Below are 16,511 nucleotides of genomic sequence, written 5' to 3' on the forward strand. Positions count from 1 at the left end.
AAAGAAAGGGAAATAAAAAATTTGATGAAACACGCTTTTATTAATTTTTAGGATACAAAGAGAATGCACCATCACCAAAGTACTTTTCCATTTTCTTCTCTCTAGAGTTTTCAAGGGCAGCTGTAGGATCTACTAATTCCATGCTTTGTGCAGGTGTAAATGCTAAGGAAGAAGCTAAGCCAGAAGTGGCAGTACCGGAAATGCGGTTACTAAAACTCTTGAGTTTAGGTGCTTTGACTAAAAATAATAATAATAAGTATGGTATTGTGCATAGCATAATTTACCTTTGGTTCTTTGGTCAACAACAGAGGCTCTAATTTTGCCTACTTGCTTAGTGGTCATACCTAAACCTTCTGTTTCATCACCATAGCCCACTTCTTCTTCTGCTTCACCAAACACCATTCGATTACGAGCAGCACGCAATTCTGTCATGGCATAGGCTTGGTTTTGTCTTCTGACACGCTTACCACCTCTTCGCTTCTTGGGTCCTTCGTCAGGTACAGGCAAGGCTTTCACTACTTTAAGTGCAGGTGCTTCTTGCAATTTCTCAATTTTAGAATCAATTTCTTCTCTCATTTTTTGTCCATCTAGACCATGAGGGGACCGATGACTAGCATCAATACGTGCTGCCAAAGCTGCTTTGGCTGCCACAATCTTGACAAGCTTCTTCTTCAAATCAGAAGGTGCTGCCAAAACAGGTTCTGAAAAAGAAATATAACCAGCATGTCTATCCATATGTGCTGTTGAGAAACCTGTGTTTGTCTTTTTGTTATTGCCTACAACTTGGACATTGCAAGCAGGGATTTTACAGAATGCAGATAGACCACCAGCAGCTGTTAATAATTTGGCAGCTGTACTGGTACCCACCACATTGGACAGATTGGGTGCAATCACTGTCATGCGAGACTCGACATAATTCATGATCTTTCTTCGGACTGCATCTAATTCAAGTGTCATGTCGCATGCTTCTTCTACTAAATGCCATTCTTCATTTGATAATGGTTTACCGGCTGTTGTAGTTGCAGTGACTGTGATGACCATGATGGTAGCAGAGGGTAAAATAGGACGAAGATCCACTTTGGTGAGCTCTGTTTCTGTACCAATAGCTTTTACTGTGCGTGCATATTCAATTGGATTGTGAACAAGTGTTTCTAATTCAGGAAAACGAGCAGCATAATGATCGCGAATAAACTACACAGTGAATAAGTATAATGTTGTTTGATATTGAGTAGCTTACCTTGTGCACATTCTGTATCTCACTATCTATATCAGCTGTAATACTATTGGACTGCACAATAAGCTTGTATTCTTCGTCTTCTTCAGCTGGGCCCTTTACATCAGTAGCATGGCGATTTTGTACAATGTATTTATCGATTTTCTATAAAAGCGCGTTAGCTTGCTATGGAATTTTCATGGCTTTTGGAAGAACACATACCTGCAATACATCTTGTGTTTGTTTGCTATGTAGCAGCTTGGCTACTTTTCTGACACTGTTTGGATTATCTTCTGTTTTTACTTCTTTGGCTTCTTCCATGTGCTCATCTTGATCTTGTTCATTTTTTAATTTATCTAAAGCTTCTTGTTCTTCATCGACGTCAGATCTTTGTTGTTCTTCTTCGTCAGAAGAGAAGTCAAGATCTGCTGCGAGTTCGTCTGCAAGTGTAGCCATTATTAAAAAAGATAGAGAGAAAAAGATAAGTGCAGGATTCGAAGCAGCATTGTAATTTTGCAGTGTGACTGACACATCTCGGACACAATTCGTTACAATGTATAACACAGATCAACATTAGCATGGTTCGTGAGAGCTGTGGTTTCTACTGTTACTGAGACATTCACCAAAACAATCATGGTCCCTTATGCTAGACCCCTGAATAGCTGCTCCGGTGTACCTGCTTGGTCATCAAGCGGTAACTATAAATAAGGACGTCAAGTAACCTACCAAGGTAGTTTCTGGAGTGCTCAACGATAGTCGCACGTTGCCTTGCCCAGTACCAATCCAGTTTCCTAGACTAAGATAGATAGCTGCTCCACTAAACAAGCAACCAAGAGGCTCCGTGTCTCTGTTTATTGACAATCAATAATTGTCCCAATTGGTCTATTTTAGCCGGTTCTTTTTTCAAGGTAATGATCACTCAAAAAAAAAATTTTTTTTTTGCAACTGCTATTTCAGTTCCATGTTGTTTGACATTTCGTTTGTATTCTGTAAAATTGGTAAAACGAATGGTCAGATTTTGCCTCACAAGTGTCTCTTCATAAAGACAAGCAGGTTCTTGAAGAAAAAAAAAACTCTGCTTTAAGGTGTTCGAGCAAAGCAGGTAGGTATTTCTATTGTATTTGGCGTACAACACAATCTAATGAATCAGCCGCGTAAATTCATGTAATGCATTTCTACGAAATCAATGCTCTTTAGATTAAGGAAGTAACAATTGATGCATACCATAGTCCTAACATTGGTAATCAAATGTTTCATAGGATGCAGACCTTGTACAACGCCTAACTTGCATCATAATGTAGAGTTCTTGTTAAAAATATAAAGATTTGCTGCAATTATAATAATAAAGATAAAAAAAAAAGAAGGTTGCTTCCTTCAAAATGCATGAAAAAATAACACAAAGAAAAAGAAAACACAAAAACAAATAAAACAAACTGATTCCAATGAATATCATAGCCAAAGTAAAACCATTCTAAAGAAATGGTCCAAAAGACATGTAGCAACAAGAAAAAAATGGTTTAAACCAATTGCATAAGTGTGCTTTGATAATTAGGGGAGGTTTCAAACGAATATGTTGTTTATTTCATTTGATCATACAAATGGCATTATAGCTTTTGAGCTAGACGTACTTTTACGGTAGACAATCCCAATAATAGAACTGGAAATGTGACTATATGGTGCTACATTGCAAACCTGTTTATTTGCATAAACCATGTAATTGTCACTTTACTTTTCTGTTCTTTAGCCGCAAATATAGTCTCTTTTCTGCCTTAGCTTTCTCTTTGACTATGTGCTCATCATGGATGCTTTGATCAAATGATTCTCTCTTTACTTTTGTCTATGAGAAGAGCTCAAAAAATGATGCGAAAACTACTCCACAAAAGAGGGCTTTAAACCTTAATTATCCCTTTTCCATTTGAAGATCCTTCTGAAACAATAAAACTTTCTTGCCTCGATAAAGTAGCACTAGCAATGAAAAAAAAGGGGGTCTGGTTGTCAAAGAAAGACAGTACAAAAATAAGCTTATTTTATACACATGTGACAAACATTAATATACAGTGTGCTATGGAAGCTGCTTTCTCTTTCCCTCTTTGCTTTCCTATCACCATCTTTTTGTTTATCAAAAAGCAAATAACAACTGGTTAAATGTGTGTTTCTCTTAGGTTAGGCAGCAACAAGCGAGTTTTTTTTATTGTTCTTTATTGTTTTGTTTTGTTTTGTATTATGCAGTTGAACAGCGTTACACATGGTGTTGTCTATTTCTTTACAACAAGCAATGTCCTCAAAGACTATTTCTTTTCTGCCATCTTCACATACAATAAAGAAATAAATCGCTGTGCATGTGCATCTTTTTAAAGAGCAAGAAAAAGATGTATAAAAGCATAGATAAAATACATGAGTTGTATTTTATCAGCATAAATAATGATGTCAGTATGACTATGTTCTCTTCCCTTCCTTTTTTATATTTATTTTTTTTCTAATTAGTTCATACAGACAATAGTGTCAGATTTGGAAATAAGGTGGTTATCTTCATCTCTTTCACATGGCTTGCTTTAACGTAAAAAAAGAGCAAACAACATCTATAAAAAAGAAGGATCTAGCCTTGTCTTTTTTCTTTTCTTTCTTCCTTTTACTTATCATCTGCTCTACTCTTTTAATCAAAAGCTACGCTACCTCAAGGCCTCAAGACCACTTCTACTTTACTACAAGACCTACCCTACCTTACTTTACTCTTCTACTCTCTTGGCCTCGTATGCAAATCTACTAGCCTCTTCTCATCCATCAAGGAGGTAAGATGATTATTCTAAAAGATACGTTTACTGACTCTCTTATAGGGAACCACTTGTTTCCGTACAGTGATGTTCCAAATGCCCTCTTCTTGTCGGCGATGGCATCCATTCGGCCCTGAACTACGCAGGGCCAGTTTAGGCCGGTTCATTCGGCTCTGAACTACGCAGAGCCGCGTGGGCTATGAAAATCAGCACATTAGAGGGTAGCATGATGGCTTTGGTCTTTTGGTAAGTTATATATGCTTGAAAGCCTTTTTTTTTTAATCATCATTCTAGTTACTTGTTTCCTGGTTAATCAAGGCTCTCTTTTTATGGCTTTACTTTTAAATTCTATTTTTTCAAACCTCTTCTTCAAAATAATTGCCTCTTCCTAATAAATGAAATTACTTACACATCATTAAAAAATAAACAAGTCATTTTTCCTTCTTTTCTTATCATATATAATCATGATAAATCATTAATGTGCTTATGCTTCAGTAGTATTCAAAATTGCTATGTTTGAATTGAATTCGGGTAAAAGCTAGCATGTCTATGAAATAAACAGGGTTTCAATATGAGACAGACCTAGGTGTGCTTCCTTTTTTTTTTTTTTTTTTTTATCAAAAGAAAAGAAGAAAAAGGCTACACAGTACGTTTTTTAATCCTTCTTTACTTTCATCTGCTCCTCTTCTTTCTTAGAGCCATTTGTTATGAAGTTTTTCAACCAATTCACATTAAAAGTAAGCCTTAGCTTTGTGTGATTTAACATGCGAATAGTGAGTCAAAGGATATCAGTAGAAGAAGTATCAACATACATATATATATATGCATAAGCGTTCTCCAAAGGACTTGGGTAAAGTAAGTAAAAACTATAGACCACGATATATCTACTACTAATGATGACAATACTACTACAAGTCAACTCTTTCATTAGATATACGGAGCTTAGAACCTTTGCAAATAATTTGAATCTTTATTTGGAAAATGAATTCACGAGAACTACATGTATAACCAATTAACACTGAAAAAAAGAAGAAAAGGAAGCAGAAGAACATACTAATACTATTGTTAATATAGCCGTGAAGTTGAATTTAATTGCTGGAAATAGACTGAAAAGAACCTTAAATGAGGTGATTAATAACAGCAAAGTATCGTCTTCCACTATAATAAATGGGAGCGGCTACGGCACCAACAAATCCTCTAGTTCAAGCATTTTCAGACAACATAAATTTTCTGATGCTAGCACTTTTCAAGTTGATACTTCTAATTCAACTGACTCTGAACAAACTGAATAGCCCCCCTTTGACATATTCGGAACTAGAGAAAAGGATAATAGCAAAAGCAGACTAAATTCATTCTATGTATCAAAAAATTAAAGAATCACTCCTGGACAAAGAAAACTAATAAGTTGCGGATCATCCTTAATTTTAGATCTAATTGACAAGTCTGAAAACAACACTCACAAGGAATTATCTTCTTATGTTGATTGGAATACAATTGTTTTGGTATTTGAGAGTGATGCACTTCTTCCCTAAGCTAGAGTTTAAGAAGAATTGATGACCAAATGGGAATATGCTGCTGGTTTGTCTTTGGTATCAAACAGTTTCAAAGACTCGCAAGCCTTCCTTGCTTCTGCAGTTGCTATACAAAAGCAAAGTTATCAGCGTGTGACAATCAAACTGCTCATTTCCATTTACGATGTTATACAAAACAACCCATTCATTATGCGACAAGAGTACACCAAACGGAAAAATTATTCGCGCATTTCTGAAAAAAAGATTAGCGCACTTTTAAAAAAATAAATCTCGCAGAGAAAAAAGAAAATTTAGCATAGTATTTGAAAAAAACTTAGCCTATCATTAAAATCAAATAGCAGACTCGCTATTGGCTTCAAATTCAGTGTCCGGCGATGGTATGACTGAGCTGAAAAAAAGAAAAGCGACAGGATTAATTTGCGCCAAGAGATTAAAATATCGTAAAGGTTTCGGCTCCTTTTTTCTTTTATTTAGTTTAAATATTAGAACAAACATGCAAAGCGTTAGTGAATTTATTACTAATAGTGAAATTATTTCAGATAACGATATGGACACTTCATCTGACGATTATGTGGAAGATGACGAGCAGGAAGAAATGGAAATTGAGCATTTCAGTTTGAGCGAAGAATGGATGGAGAAAATAAGACGAATTGGGAATGATTCTCTATCATATATCGAAAAGAATACCACTGCTATATTAGATGAGTTAAAGTTAAAACTTTGTGAGAAATTTGAGGGTCTGAAAATCTCTATTTCTGCCATCCACAAACATTTAGTACATAAGCATAACATTACGTTAAAGAAACTTGAAAAAATACCAGCAGCAAGAAATTCTGACAGAGTAATAGCATTACGAAAAGCGATTGTTGAACAATATAAGAGTGATGCAGATATGGATTTTTCTGAGAATTGTGTTTTTATCGATGAAGCAGGTTTCAATTTGCATACGCAAAGAAACCACGGCCATTCATTAAAAGGCACACCTGCAAAGGGCACTGTACCAACTGGAAAAGGTGTAACATTTACAATTTTAGGTGCAATTTCTCAAGCAGGTATCATAAATATTGGAGTTAAAAAACCAGAATCAGCTTCTTCTAAAAAAAAAGAAGGGCAGATGGTAAGGAAGTAAAAATAAATAGCAAAGTTGGGACAAGAACTGAGCACTTTTTGGCTTATCTAAACAATGCAATGGATACACTAGATAAAAATAATATAAAGGGGCAATATATTGTTATGGATAATGCACCTATTCATAAGCCAAAAGTAATCAAAGCATTGATCGAAGAACGAGGACATAGGTGCATATATTTACCACCATATTCTCCTTTCTTGAATCCAATCGAGGAATTTTGGTCAAAAGTAAAAGCTGGTGTTAAAAGAACACCATTGACGACAGATGATCGTCTCACAGATCGTATATGTGAATCGGCTGGAAAAGTAACAAAAAAAGATTGTGAAGGATGGATTAAGCATTCAATGTCATTTTTCCAGAAGTGTTTGAATGAGGAAAGAAATCTTTAAAATAGTCAGTAGGAGTGCAGCTTTCAACAGACGCACTCTGAATGCTCACTGAGATTTTAACATCATGAAACAAGTACAGCGACTCCACCCCCAAAGTTCGTTTTCCTATTTTATAGATTCGCTTTTGTCGCCGACTGAAATTTTGCTTTGGCATCACCCAAAGTGTTACGTCATAAATTTGAAAAGTCACAGGTTTCGCTCAGGTTTCGCTTAGGTTTCGCTCAGGTTTCGCTTAGGTTTCGCTCAGGTTTCGCTTAGGTTTCGCTCAGGTTTCGCTTAGGTTTCGCTCAGGTTTCGCTTAGGTTTCGCTCAGGTTTCGCTTAGGTTTCGCTCAGGTTTCGCTTAGGTTTCGCTCAGGTTTCGCTTAGGTTTCGCTCAGGTTTCGCTTAGGTTTCGCTCAGGTTTCGCTTAGGTTTCGCTCAGGTTTCGTTCAGGTTTCGCTCAGGTTTCGTTCAGGTTTCGCTCAGGTTTCGTTCAGGTTTCGCTCAGGTTTCGTTCAGGTTTCGCTCAGGTTTCGCTCAAATTTGATAGACTTTTTTTTTTTTTTTTTTTTTTTTTTTTTTTTTTTTTTTTTTTTTTTTTTTTTTTTTTTTTTTAGAAGAAGCTGATTCTGGTTTTTTAACTCCAATATTTATGATACCTGCTTGAGAAATTGCACCTAAAATTGTAAATGTTACACCTTTTCCAGTTGGTACAGTGCCCTTTGCAGGTGTGCCTTTTAATGAATGGCCGTGGTTTCTTTGCGTATGCAAATTGAAACCTGCTTCATCGATAAAAACACAATTCTCAGAAAAATCCATATCTGCATCACTCTTATATTGTTCAACAATCGCTTTTCGTAATGCTATTACTCTGTCAGAATTTCTTGCTGCTGGTATTTTTTCAAGTTTCTTTAACGTAATGTTATGCTTATGTACTAAATGTTTGTGGATGGCAGAAATAGAGATTTTCAGACCCTCAAATTTCTCACAAAGTTTTAACTTTAACTCATCTAATATAGCAGTGGTATTCTTTTCGATATATGATAGAGAATCATTCCCAATTCGTCTTATTTTCTCCATCCATTCTTCGCTCAAACTGAAATGCTCAATTTCCATTTCTTCCTGCTCGTCATCTTCCACATAATCGTCAGATGAAGTGTCCATATCGTTATCTGAAATAATTTCACTATTAGTAATAAATTCACTAACGCTTTGCATGTTTGTTCTAATATTTAAACTAAATAAAAGAAAAAAGGAGCCGAAACCTTTACGATATTTTAATCTCTTGGCGCAAATTAATCCTGTCGCTTTTCTTTTTTTCAGCTCAGTCATACCATCGCCGGACACTGAATTTGAAGCCAATAGCGAGTCTGCTATTTGATTTTAATGATAGGCTAAGTTTTTTTCAAATACTATGCTAAATTTTCTTTTTTCTCTGCGAGATTTATTTTTTTAAAAGTGCGCTAATCTTTTTTTCAGAAATGCGCGAATAATTTTTCCGTTTGGTGTATCCTGATAACATTAGTGAAAGTGAGTATACTGATCAAATCTGGCTACCTATTTTTAAGTTTCTTTTTGCAACTAATGGTAATCTCATTTGAATGAAGAGAGGACAGACTGTACCAACAGACTCTATAATTGAAAATTCAAGTTTCTACAGTACAAACAAGCATATAATAGGCTTGAAAACTCACATCTGATTTATTTTCGACTACAAGGAATCAGAGTTTGACATTAGTGGTGCTGAGGTCTGCCTCCCCAATACCAATATTACCAAGGTTACATACGATGAGGGAAAGAGTATTGCTGATTCCTTCAACAAGTTAGTTCTGGTGATATTTGCTTTTCGTGGATTGTTTAACTTTCGGGCTTACGGGCTTATTTCTCAGCAATCGCCTATGTTGGCGCCTTACAAAACCAAATTGTGTTCCCAAATTGTATCGGAGAGTTGAATGACATTAATAAATCGTTATCATTCTTCAAAGCACTCTTTCAGTTTAGAAATACTATTGAAGACTCTGTACATATCATTTAATCAAAGATTACCCAAACAAGTAAATGCAACCATGCAACCAGCGAAAAATTTAATGATTTTTCTTATTTTCTCTCTCTTCACTTATTTGACCCAGTTCAAATCGATTAATGTTAAAGCAATACACTTCATTTTTCCTTTGTATTGTCAAAAACATGCTTGATTTCAGAAATTAAAGGAAAAGCGCGTTAGGAAGTTTGTGATAGGAATGCTTTCACAAGTTTGAGGTGTCAAAGAAAATGAATGGTTGCGTCGTAAACTCAACGGTAGTAAAAAACGATGGAAAAGCTTTCTTTTTTTAATTTTATCATAAATGTTCTGGGTAATTGAATAATAAAAGTTATCAAAAAGCAATTTGATCATAAGTGAAGCATTATTGAGAATAAATAGGAAATAAGTAATGGATTAATAGAGGCTGAAGAGTATTCTTAAATAAAGGACATAGGATAATCGGAAATGTAGGGAGCGGTTGAGGTAAAAAAGAACAGTATTGTTTACTTAAGAGAATATTGTTTAGAAACAGAAACAGGATACTAGTGTAAGAAAAGTATTGCAGATGCTAAAGAGAACAAAGCAACTTACAAATAAACACACGTACACCTTTCTTGAAGTTGGAGCCAGTATGCTAGACCTAAAATTGAAACAGGTCTCTTGTTGTTCTTGCACTTTATGAACACCATGATAAATCATTCATGTAGTAAGATCCTTTTGCATAATTTCATTTAATTAAGCTAAATCTTTTCTTTATGATAACCTAAAGAGTGTTTGATGCAGAATGAAAAAGAAAACTTAGACCACATATATTAAATGTTCATGCTTACAATAGAAAAAGAAATGTTGTGTTTATACCATAATAAAACAGTGACAGCAACTTACATCCCAAAAAAAAGGCTTAAAGCTAAAGTTTATTTAAAATGTATAAAGGGAAGGATATATGGACGTTTTTTATATATGTATATATGTATATTGATTTCTTCTTTTCTCTCTCTTTCTTTCGCTTATCTCAGAAGGCGAATGTAGATAGAATAAATAATAAATGTGAATGAACTAATATTCGACATCTTCTTCAATTTCAGAGTCACCCAAAGAATCAGAGCCAACTTCTTCATAATCCTTTTCAAGAGCAGCCAAATCTTCACGAGCTTCGGAGAACTCACCTTCTTCCATACCTTCACCGACATACCAGTGAACAAAGGCACGCTTGGCATACATCAAGTCGAACTTGTGGTCAAGACGAGCCCAGGCTTCAGAAATAGCAGTGGTATTACTTAACATGCAGACAGCACGTTGAACATTGGCCAAGTCGCCACCAGGGACAACAGCAGGGGCACGGTTATTGATACCAACCTTGAAACCAGTAGGACACCAATCAACGAACTGAATGGTACGCTTGGTCTTGATGGAACCAATAGCAGCGTTGGTGTCTTTGGGTACAACATCACCACGATACAACAAACAACAAGCCATGTATTTACCATTACGAGGATCACATTTGACCATTTGATTGTTGGGTTCAAAGCAAGAATAAGTGATTTCAGCAACAGACAATTGTTCGTGATAAGCCTTGGAAGCAGAAATGATAGGAGCGTAAGTGACAAGAGGGAAATGGATACGAGGGTAAGGGACCAAGTTAGTTTGGAATTCATTCATATCAACATTGAGAGAACCATCGAAACGAAGAGAGGCAGTGATGGAAGAAACAACTTGGGCAATCAAGCGGTTCAAGTTTTGGTAAGTAGGACGTTCAATGTCCAAGTTGCGACGACAGATATCGTAAATGGCTTCGTTATCAACCATGAAAGAACAATCAGAGTGTTCCAAAGTAGTGTGGGTGGTCAAGATAGAGTTGTAGGGTTCAACAACAGCAGTAGACACTTGAGGGGCAGGGTAGACAGAGAATTCCAACTTGGACTTCTTACCGTAATCAACAGAAAGACGTTCCATCAAAAGAGCGCCAAAACCAGAACCGGTACCACCACCGAAAGAGTGAAAGACCAAGAAACCTTGAAGACCGGTACAAGCATCAGCAAGCTTACGAATACGGTCAAGAACAGAGTCAACGAGTTCTTTACCGACAGTGTAGTGACCGCGAGCATAGTTATTAGCAGCATCTTCCTTACCGGTAATCAATTGTTCTAATAGATTGTTAAGCGTGTTCAATCGACAGAATCAAGACTTACCAGGATGAAAGAGCTGTCTGTAAGTACCAGTGCGGACTTCATCAACAACAGTAGGTTCCAAATCAACAAAGACAGTACGAGGAACGTATTTGCCATTGCCGGTTTCACTGAAGAAGGTGGAGAAGGAGGTGTTGTCGGTTTCGTTTTCCTTGGGAATGAAACCATCGGGCTGAATACCGTGTTCTAAGCAGTACTATAATAAAGGATAAGTATGAATAAAGACGTGTCAATATTGCTCATAATACTCACAAGTTCCCAACAAGCATTACCGATTTGAATACCAGCCTAATAATAATAATAATAAAAGTAGTTTATGTTAAAGGCTATCCGGTATTGCTTTTCACTTGTCTTTTACCTGACCAACGTGAACACTGATAATTTCTCTCATGATTGTATAAAGACTTGTTGTCGTAAGAGAAGAAGAAGAAAAAAGAAAAAAGGAGAAGAGTAAGTAGGAGGAATTATAAAATATTTTTTTAGTGTGCAATATGTGTCTCGTACTGTTGTATGACAAAAAGGAGAGTGAGGGCATCAAAAGGTTATTTTATTCGTCATTTTCGGTTTCCGCTAGTTGATTTAAAAAAAAAAAAAAAAAAAAAAGTACATTTACTTGGTTTATATTAATGAGAGAAAACATTTCGTGTGTTTAAGCGCGCCTATATGTGAGTGTGAGTGCGATTTTGTGTGCATGTAGGTATTCACGTTTTTAAATACTTAAATAGTGTGACACTGGATAATATATGTTGTATTACAATTGTGATAAATTACTAAAATAATTATATTTGCAGAGTAGAAGACTATATGAAATGAGTTTTAGTCAAGTTCAAGTATTTTTTTGTTAACCATAGTGCATATGTACTATTACAGCCCTGAAAACAAGGATAATTGACATTCAAAGTTTAGTTTATCGGAGCTTCTGTCTGGTACAAATGTTTGTTTTGACAAGTAAAATTCTTTTTTCTTCTTTAGATCGAGAATTTGTTCTACACACTCAGCCGAAGATCCCACATACTAAAGGACACCCGAGCCTTGAAACCTTCTTCTCTCCTAGAAATCATGATATTCTACAAAGAATGAGATCATGTCTGTTATGACGATAGAGAAAAATGGTATTGCTGATTCTGTTGTACATTTGCATAGTTGAACCTTTGAAAGAATACTGTTTTCTAGAGCAAAGAACAAGTAAGTTTGCCAACCGTCTGCCTCCTTTTCACGTATTTTTTGGCATCAGATACAAACATGCTTATCATGTTTTCTGTTGTACACTATCCATCCTGATACAAGCATAAATGAAGTTAAGAAAAGCCCTTCTTTCAGTTCCGAAACACCGGTAACACACTGACTATAACTGCTTTTCATATATTTTATTGATTTAATCATAAAATGATATTTCTTGTAGCTATATCTAGTTTCGCAATCATTCCCTTTAATGCTATCAACAACAGCAAACATACTTTCTCAACCACAAGCAACATAAAAAAGCTTGTGACTAGATTTTCACTTTTCAATGTCAAGGTTTTGGAAGTATGATCAGGACATTCTTAGCGCTTGAAGGCTGTGTATCTTTCTTGGCTACAAGAAACACTAACTATTTTAGTATACATCATGCTGTTTATTTGTATGCTCACCTTGATCATCGTACTGACAGACTATATTTATAAATTGTATTATTTGTACAGTTTTTCTTGTAGAATGTTTTATGTTATTTGACTGATCTTACCCTGAAAAGAGTCATGTTATGTTTAGACATCCTAAGGCATTGCAGGAATGCTTTTTTCTCTCGACAAACTTAAAATGCTTTAAAAATAGACCACAAAAATCAATTTCACAGTTGGACTGATCAAAACGAAGAATACTAAGGCTCTTCTTTATAATTTTTTTTCCTTTTGGTAAACAAAACGATTTTCTCATCGCGTGGGCAATTCGGTTTGTGCAAAAAAAAAGGGTCCATTTTCTTTTTCGATGCTATTCTAGGCGAGTATCCGAGTATTCGGCTAATGAAGTGTCTTGACTGTGTAATTCGTATGTTTCTTTTGGTCCGTCTATGTATTCCTGTTTTTCTCAAATATACTTATAGTAACTCATCACAATATGAAAGACATCCTTTTACTCAGAATTGCACTTTTCAAGTATTTGAAAACGTGCATGCATACACAACTTGGAAAGAGCATTTATGAGCTTCTTTTTTTAAAAGTGACTGTACCAAACTGATGTTCTCTTTTCCTGTATCTCAGTACAAATGTATCATAGCATACTGGAGACGTTGTTTGTAAGCAGTATATTTTCTTCCTAATACCAAAAACGAAAAGAAAATACCTGGAGATCGACATCTCGATTCACATTAGCGGATATTTAAATTGTCTCATAAGAAACAGCATCTCTCATAAACATGTGATATGTTTTATTTTCTATTTTTTCTCCTTTTTTCCACTTCTTTATCCATATTATGTCTGTTGTTATTGAACCAAGCGAGCAATTAGAATTTCACCGTAAGTAATAGACCAGTGTCATTTATAGTTCTCTTGGGCACATATCAACCTTGGATTAGGTCCTTTTACGCGTGTATCAAAAGAATCGCTTCACGTAAAGAATCCCGGTCCAGAACCCATTATCTTTAAAGTCAAGACAACTGCACCCAAGCAATATTGTGTGAGACCTAATGCTGGCCGTATTGAGGCCAATTCTCAAATTGAAGTACAAAGTAAGTCTTATTTTCCATATTCTATCATTATTCATTTTTTTTTCTCTTTAGTTATCTTGCAGCCTTTTAGAGAAGAACCACCCGAGGATTTTAAATGTAAAGACAAGTTCCTTGTTCAAACTGCTCTTTTTCCTTCGGGATTTGATGAATCTCAACAAGATATTACATCCATGGTAAGTAAATAAAAAGAGAGAAAAAAGAGAGAGAAAGAGAGAAAGCTAACTTTGTTTCTCTCTTTTTAGTGGAGTCATATTGAAGCCAATGTGAGAGACAGTATGCATCAACATAAAATTAAATGTGTATTCCTTGGTCCAAGACAAGAAGAAGAAACACAGCAACATCAAGAAGTATGAAATCATTGCGTATATTTTATCATTCTTCTAATTTTATATTATCAGGTTTCTCCTATTCCCGAACAGGTTAAAAATACCGAGAAAGTTGCATCATCACCCACATCGCCATCATTACCAAATACAGCTGCGCCCACCACAGTAGAATCACCATCAGCACCATCAGAGTCAGTTGCAGCTCCTGCTGCTGCTCTTGCTCCTGCTGCTACTGTTGGTGCTCTTCCCGTGACTCAACCCAATACTACTACTACTAACAACAACAACAAAAATCCTAATAACACGACTACTAGTGCTCCTGTTCAAACTATTATTGAAAAGAAAGAAGAACCAGTTCAGACAGAACCACAAAAGAATGATACAACAGAACAACAATTGAAAGAGTCTTTGGAGAAAATTAAATTACTTGAGAAACAATTAGCTGATATCCGAAAAGAAGAAGGATTACGTGCACGTAACTTGACAGGTACCAGTGCACGTAAATTGGCTTCAACAGTCCAGCCTCTCGATGCAGTCCATCAGCATTTGGCTGCTTTAGAAACACCACGCCCTACAGAAGGTTATCCTCCACAAGTAGTGATGGGTATTGCTTTATTAGTCTTTGTCTTTACATATCTTTTCTTTTAATAAACTTGATCTATGACACCTCCTCCTAAACACCAATCTCCATCCCAAACAACTACTTGTTGGCCACGTGCAATGGCTCTAATAGGCTGTTTGAAATGCACTTTGTAAACACCGTTTTCAACTGACAGAATCGCCTTTTCAGGTGATTGTCTGTACCTCACTTGAGCGTCCAATTCGACTGTATCTGTTGGATGTTGATGATGAATCCAGACCCAGTCACGTGCAGTGCATCCACTGTGAAAAAGTGCAGGATGATTTGAGCCAGGCACAACCACTAACTTGTTTTCGCTCATGATCTTTTGTGCCACAAACCATTTTTCTGACCCATGGCAAATACGGGAGGCCTGACCAATCGTGTAACCATAAAGGCCATTATGCTCGCCAATCACTTGACCTGTTTCCAAGTTCACAACAGGCCCAGGAGGCTGATCAATGTACTGCTCAAGAAATTCTGCAAATTTTCTTCGTTGGCCTACAAAACAAATGCCCATACTTTCTTTCTTACGGGCAATGGCATCTAGACCAAATTGAGTGGCTAGTGCTTTGACGTGTCGCTTAGATTCAAAGTTGCCTAGAGGGAATAAAGTACGATGCAAAGCTTCTTGAGGCACAGTAGACAAGTAATAAGATTGATCCTTGTTGCGGTCAAGTCCCCGCAGCAATTTTCCATTCTCAGATCGGCAATAATGACCTGTGGCAAACCAAGTATTCTTTGGAATCTTGTCAAGCAATGCGCCAAATTTAATAAAGCTATTACAGGCAATATCTGGATTAGGTGTTAATCCATGAGCATAGTCAGCTAATGTCTTTTCAAACACGTCATTCCAATATTCTTTGACAAAGTCAACATGTTCGCATTCAATGTCAAGAATACGGCATACTTTTTGAACATCTTCCCAATCTTCTCGGGAAGTACAGACGCCTCGTTCGTCTGAAGTATCCCAGTTACGCATGTAAATACCTTGGACTTTGAAACCTTGCTGCTTCAAAAGAGCAGCCGAGACACTCGAGTCAACACCACCTGACATGGCCATCACAACACGATCTCCTTTTTGTGGTTGTAAAGTAGAAAGGCATCGCTTAAATAAAGAAGTGCACTTGGTTGATTGTAGTAAACTCGATCGTAACATACGAAAAAGAAAAAATTAAAGAGAGAAAGAGACCTGACATGATTGGACAAGAAAAAATATGTCAAAGGGTCCAAACTTGACAGTCCATTTTTTTTTTTTTGATTCAGAAAACAACATTTGTTCTATATAAATCAAGAAAAATCATGTTACAAGCAATGCAATGCAATAACAAAGTCTATATCTATAGTTTCACAACAATAACAACAACAACAACAAGTTTATCCAAATTTTAGCCAATCTTTTTTGTGTTCAATACAGATATCAAAGCAATATTTGTTGTGGCAAAGTCACTACGGAAAGAAGATAAAGAGGCAAAGCTTGTTGTCGCAGCTCAAGAGAAAAATCACTCTCTCCTGAATTGTTTGTGGTCTTACCGCGGTCTAAGTTTTTCTGTTTAAGCTCCTCAATTGCTTTAAAATTGATGAGGGAGAAAGCCTTAAATAAAATAAAAAAAAGGGGAAGCAACTACATCATTC

At 36.1% G+C, this 16,511-nt stretch overlaps 6 protein-coding genes across 6 annotated transcripts; 2 read left to right on the forward strand and 4 right to left on the reverse strand.

Annotated features, from left to right (window-relative positions):
* Positions 1–19: 19 nt before the first annotated feature.
* B0P05DRAFT_530620 (uncharacterized protein) lies at positions 20–1,685 on the reverse strand. Its single transcript, XM_051576883.1, has 4 exons — positions 1,436–1,685; positions 1,238–1,378; positions 285–1,191; positions 20–237 (listed from the first exon to the last, which is right to left on the reverse strand). The coding sequence occupies exons 1-4, from the start codon at positions 1,667–1,669 to the stop codon at positions 41–43; spliced, it is 1,479 nt and encodes a 492-aa protein (XP_051437519.1). The 5' UTR covers positions 1,670–1,685; the 3' UTR covers positions 20–40.
* Positions 1,686–3,582: 1,897 nt separating this feature from the next.
* B0P05DRAFT_530623 (uncharacterized protein) lies at positions 3,583–4,097 on the forward strand (the record flags this gene model as incomplete). The annotated part of the gene is made up of 3 exons (XM_051576884.1): positions 3,583–3,643; positions 3,804–4,002; positions 4,048–4,097. The coding sequence occupies 3 exons, from the start codon at positions 3,583–3,585 to the stop codon at positions 4,070–4,072; spliced, it is 285 nt and encodes a 94-aa protein (XP_051437520.1). The 3' UTR covers positions 4,073–4,097.
* Positions 4,098–9,922: 5,825 nt separating this feature from the next.
* On the reverse strand, positions 9,923–10,299 carry B0P05DRAFT_530649 (uncharacterized protein). Its single transcript, XM_051576885.1, has one exon. The coding sequence runs from the start codon at positions 10,260–10,262 to the stop codon at positions 10,098–10,100; it is 165 nt and encodes a 54-aa protein (XP_051437521.1). The 5' UTR covers positions 10,263–10,299; the 3' UTR covers positions 9,923–10,097.
* Positions 10,300–10,983: 684 nt separating this feature from the next.
* B0P05DRAFT_530651 (alpha tubulin) lies at positions 10,984–11,667 on the reverse strand. Its single transcript, XM_051576886.1, has 3 exons — positions 11,586–11,667; positions 11,480–11,515; positions 10,984–11,423 (listed from the first exon to the last, which is right to left on the reverse strand). Exons 1-3 carry the CDS (start codon positions 11,616–11,618, stop codon positions 11,220–11,222), a joined length of 273 nt encoding a protein of 90 aa, XP_051437522.1. The 5' UTR covers positions 11,619–11,667; the 3' UTR covers positions 10,984–11,219.
* Positions 11,668–13,676: 2,009 nt separating this feature from the next.
* B0P05DRAFT_584615 (PapD-like protein) lies at positions 13,677–14,905 on the forward strand (the record flags this gene model as incomplete). The annotated part of the gene is made up of 5 exons (XM_051582368.1): positions 13,677–13,719; positions 13,779–13,931; positions 13,983–14,104; positions 14,174–14,278; positions 14,330–14,905. The coding sequence occupies 5 exons, from the start codon at positions 13,677–13,679 to the stop codon at positions 14,903–14,905; spliced, it is 999 nt and encodes a 332-aa protein (XP_051437523.1).
* Positions 14,902–15,933, reverse strand: B0P05DRAFT_464851 (tRNA methyl transferase; the record flags this gene model as incomplete). The annotated part of the gene is made up of 1 exon (XM_051574236.1): positions 14,902–15,933. The coding sequence occupies one exon, from the start codon at positions 15,931–15,933 to the stop codon at positions 14,902–14,904; it is 1,032 nt and encodes a 343-aa protein (XP_051437524.1).
* Positions 15,934–16,511: the final 578 nt, after the last annotated feature.

This window comes from Gilbertella persicaria (assembly GCF_025201335.1).
Source record: "Gilbertella persicaria strain CBS 190.32 chromosome Unknown B0P05scaffold_8, whole genome shotgun sequence".
Classification (NCBI taxonomy): Eukaryota; Fungi; Mucoromycota; class Mucoromycetes; order Mucorales; family Choanephoraceae; genus Gilbertella; species Gilbertella persicaria.

Excerpts from the sequence above, each read along its gene's own strand:
- B0P05DRAFT_530620 (XM_051576883.1), bottom strand. The coding sequence starts at position 1,669 with ATGGCTACACTTGCAGACGAACTCGCAGCAGATCTTGACTTCTCTTCT. Across the intron at positions 1,192-1,237 it reads AGATACAGAATGTGCACAAG|TTTATTCGCGATCATTATGC; the intron begins GTAAGCTACTCA and ends TTCACTGTGTAG. Across the intron at positions 238-284 it reads TGTTGACCAAAGAACCAAAG|TCAAAGCACCTAAACTCAAG; the intron begins GTAAATTATGCT and ends TATTATTTTTAG.
- B0P05DRAFT_530649 (XM_051576885.1), bottom strand. The coding sequence starts at position 10,262 with ATGTATGCCAAGCGTGCCTTTGTTCACTGGTATGTCGGTGAAGGTATG.
- B0P05DRAFT_530651 (XM_051576886.1), bottom strand. The coding sequence starts at position 11,618 with ATGAGAGAAATTATCAGTGTTCACGTTGGTCAG. Across the intron at positions 11,516-11,585 it reads TCAGTGTTCACGTTGGTCAG|GCTGGTATTCAAATCGGTAA; the intron begins GTAAAAGACAAG and ends TATTATTATTAG. Across the intron at positions 11,424-11,479 it reads GTAATGCTTGTTGGGAACTT|TACTGCTTAGAACACGGTAT; the intron begins GTGAGTATTATG and ends CCTTTATTATAG.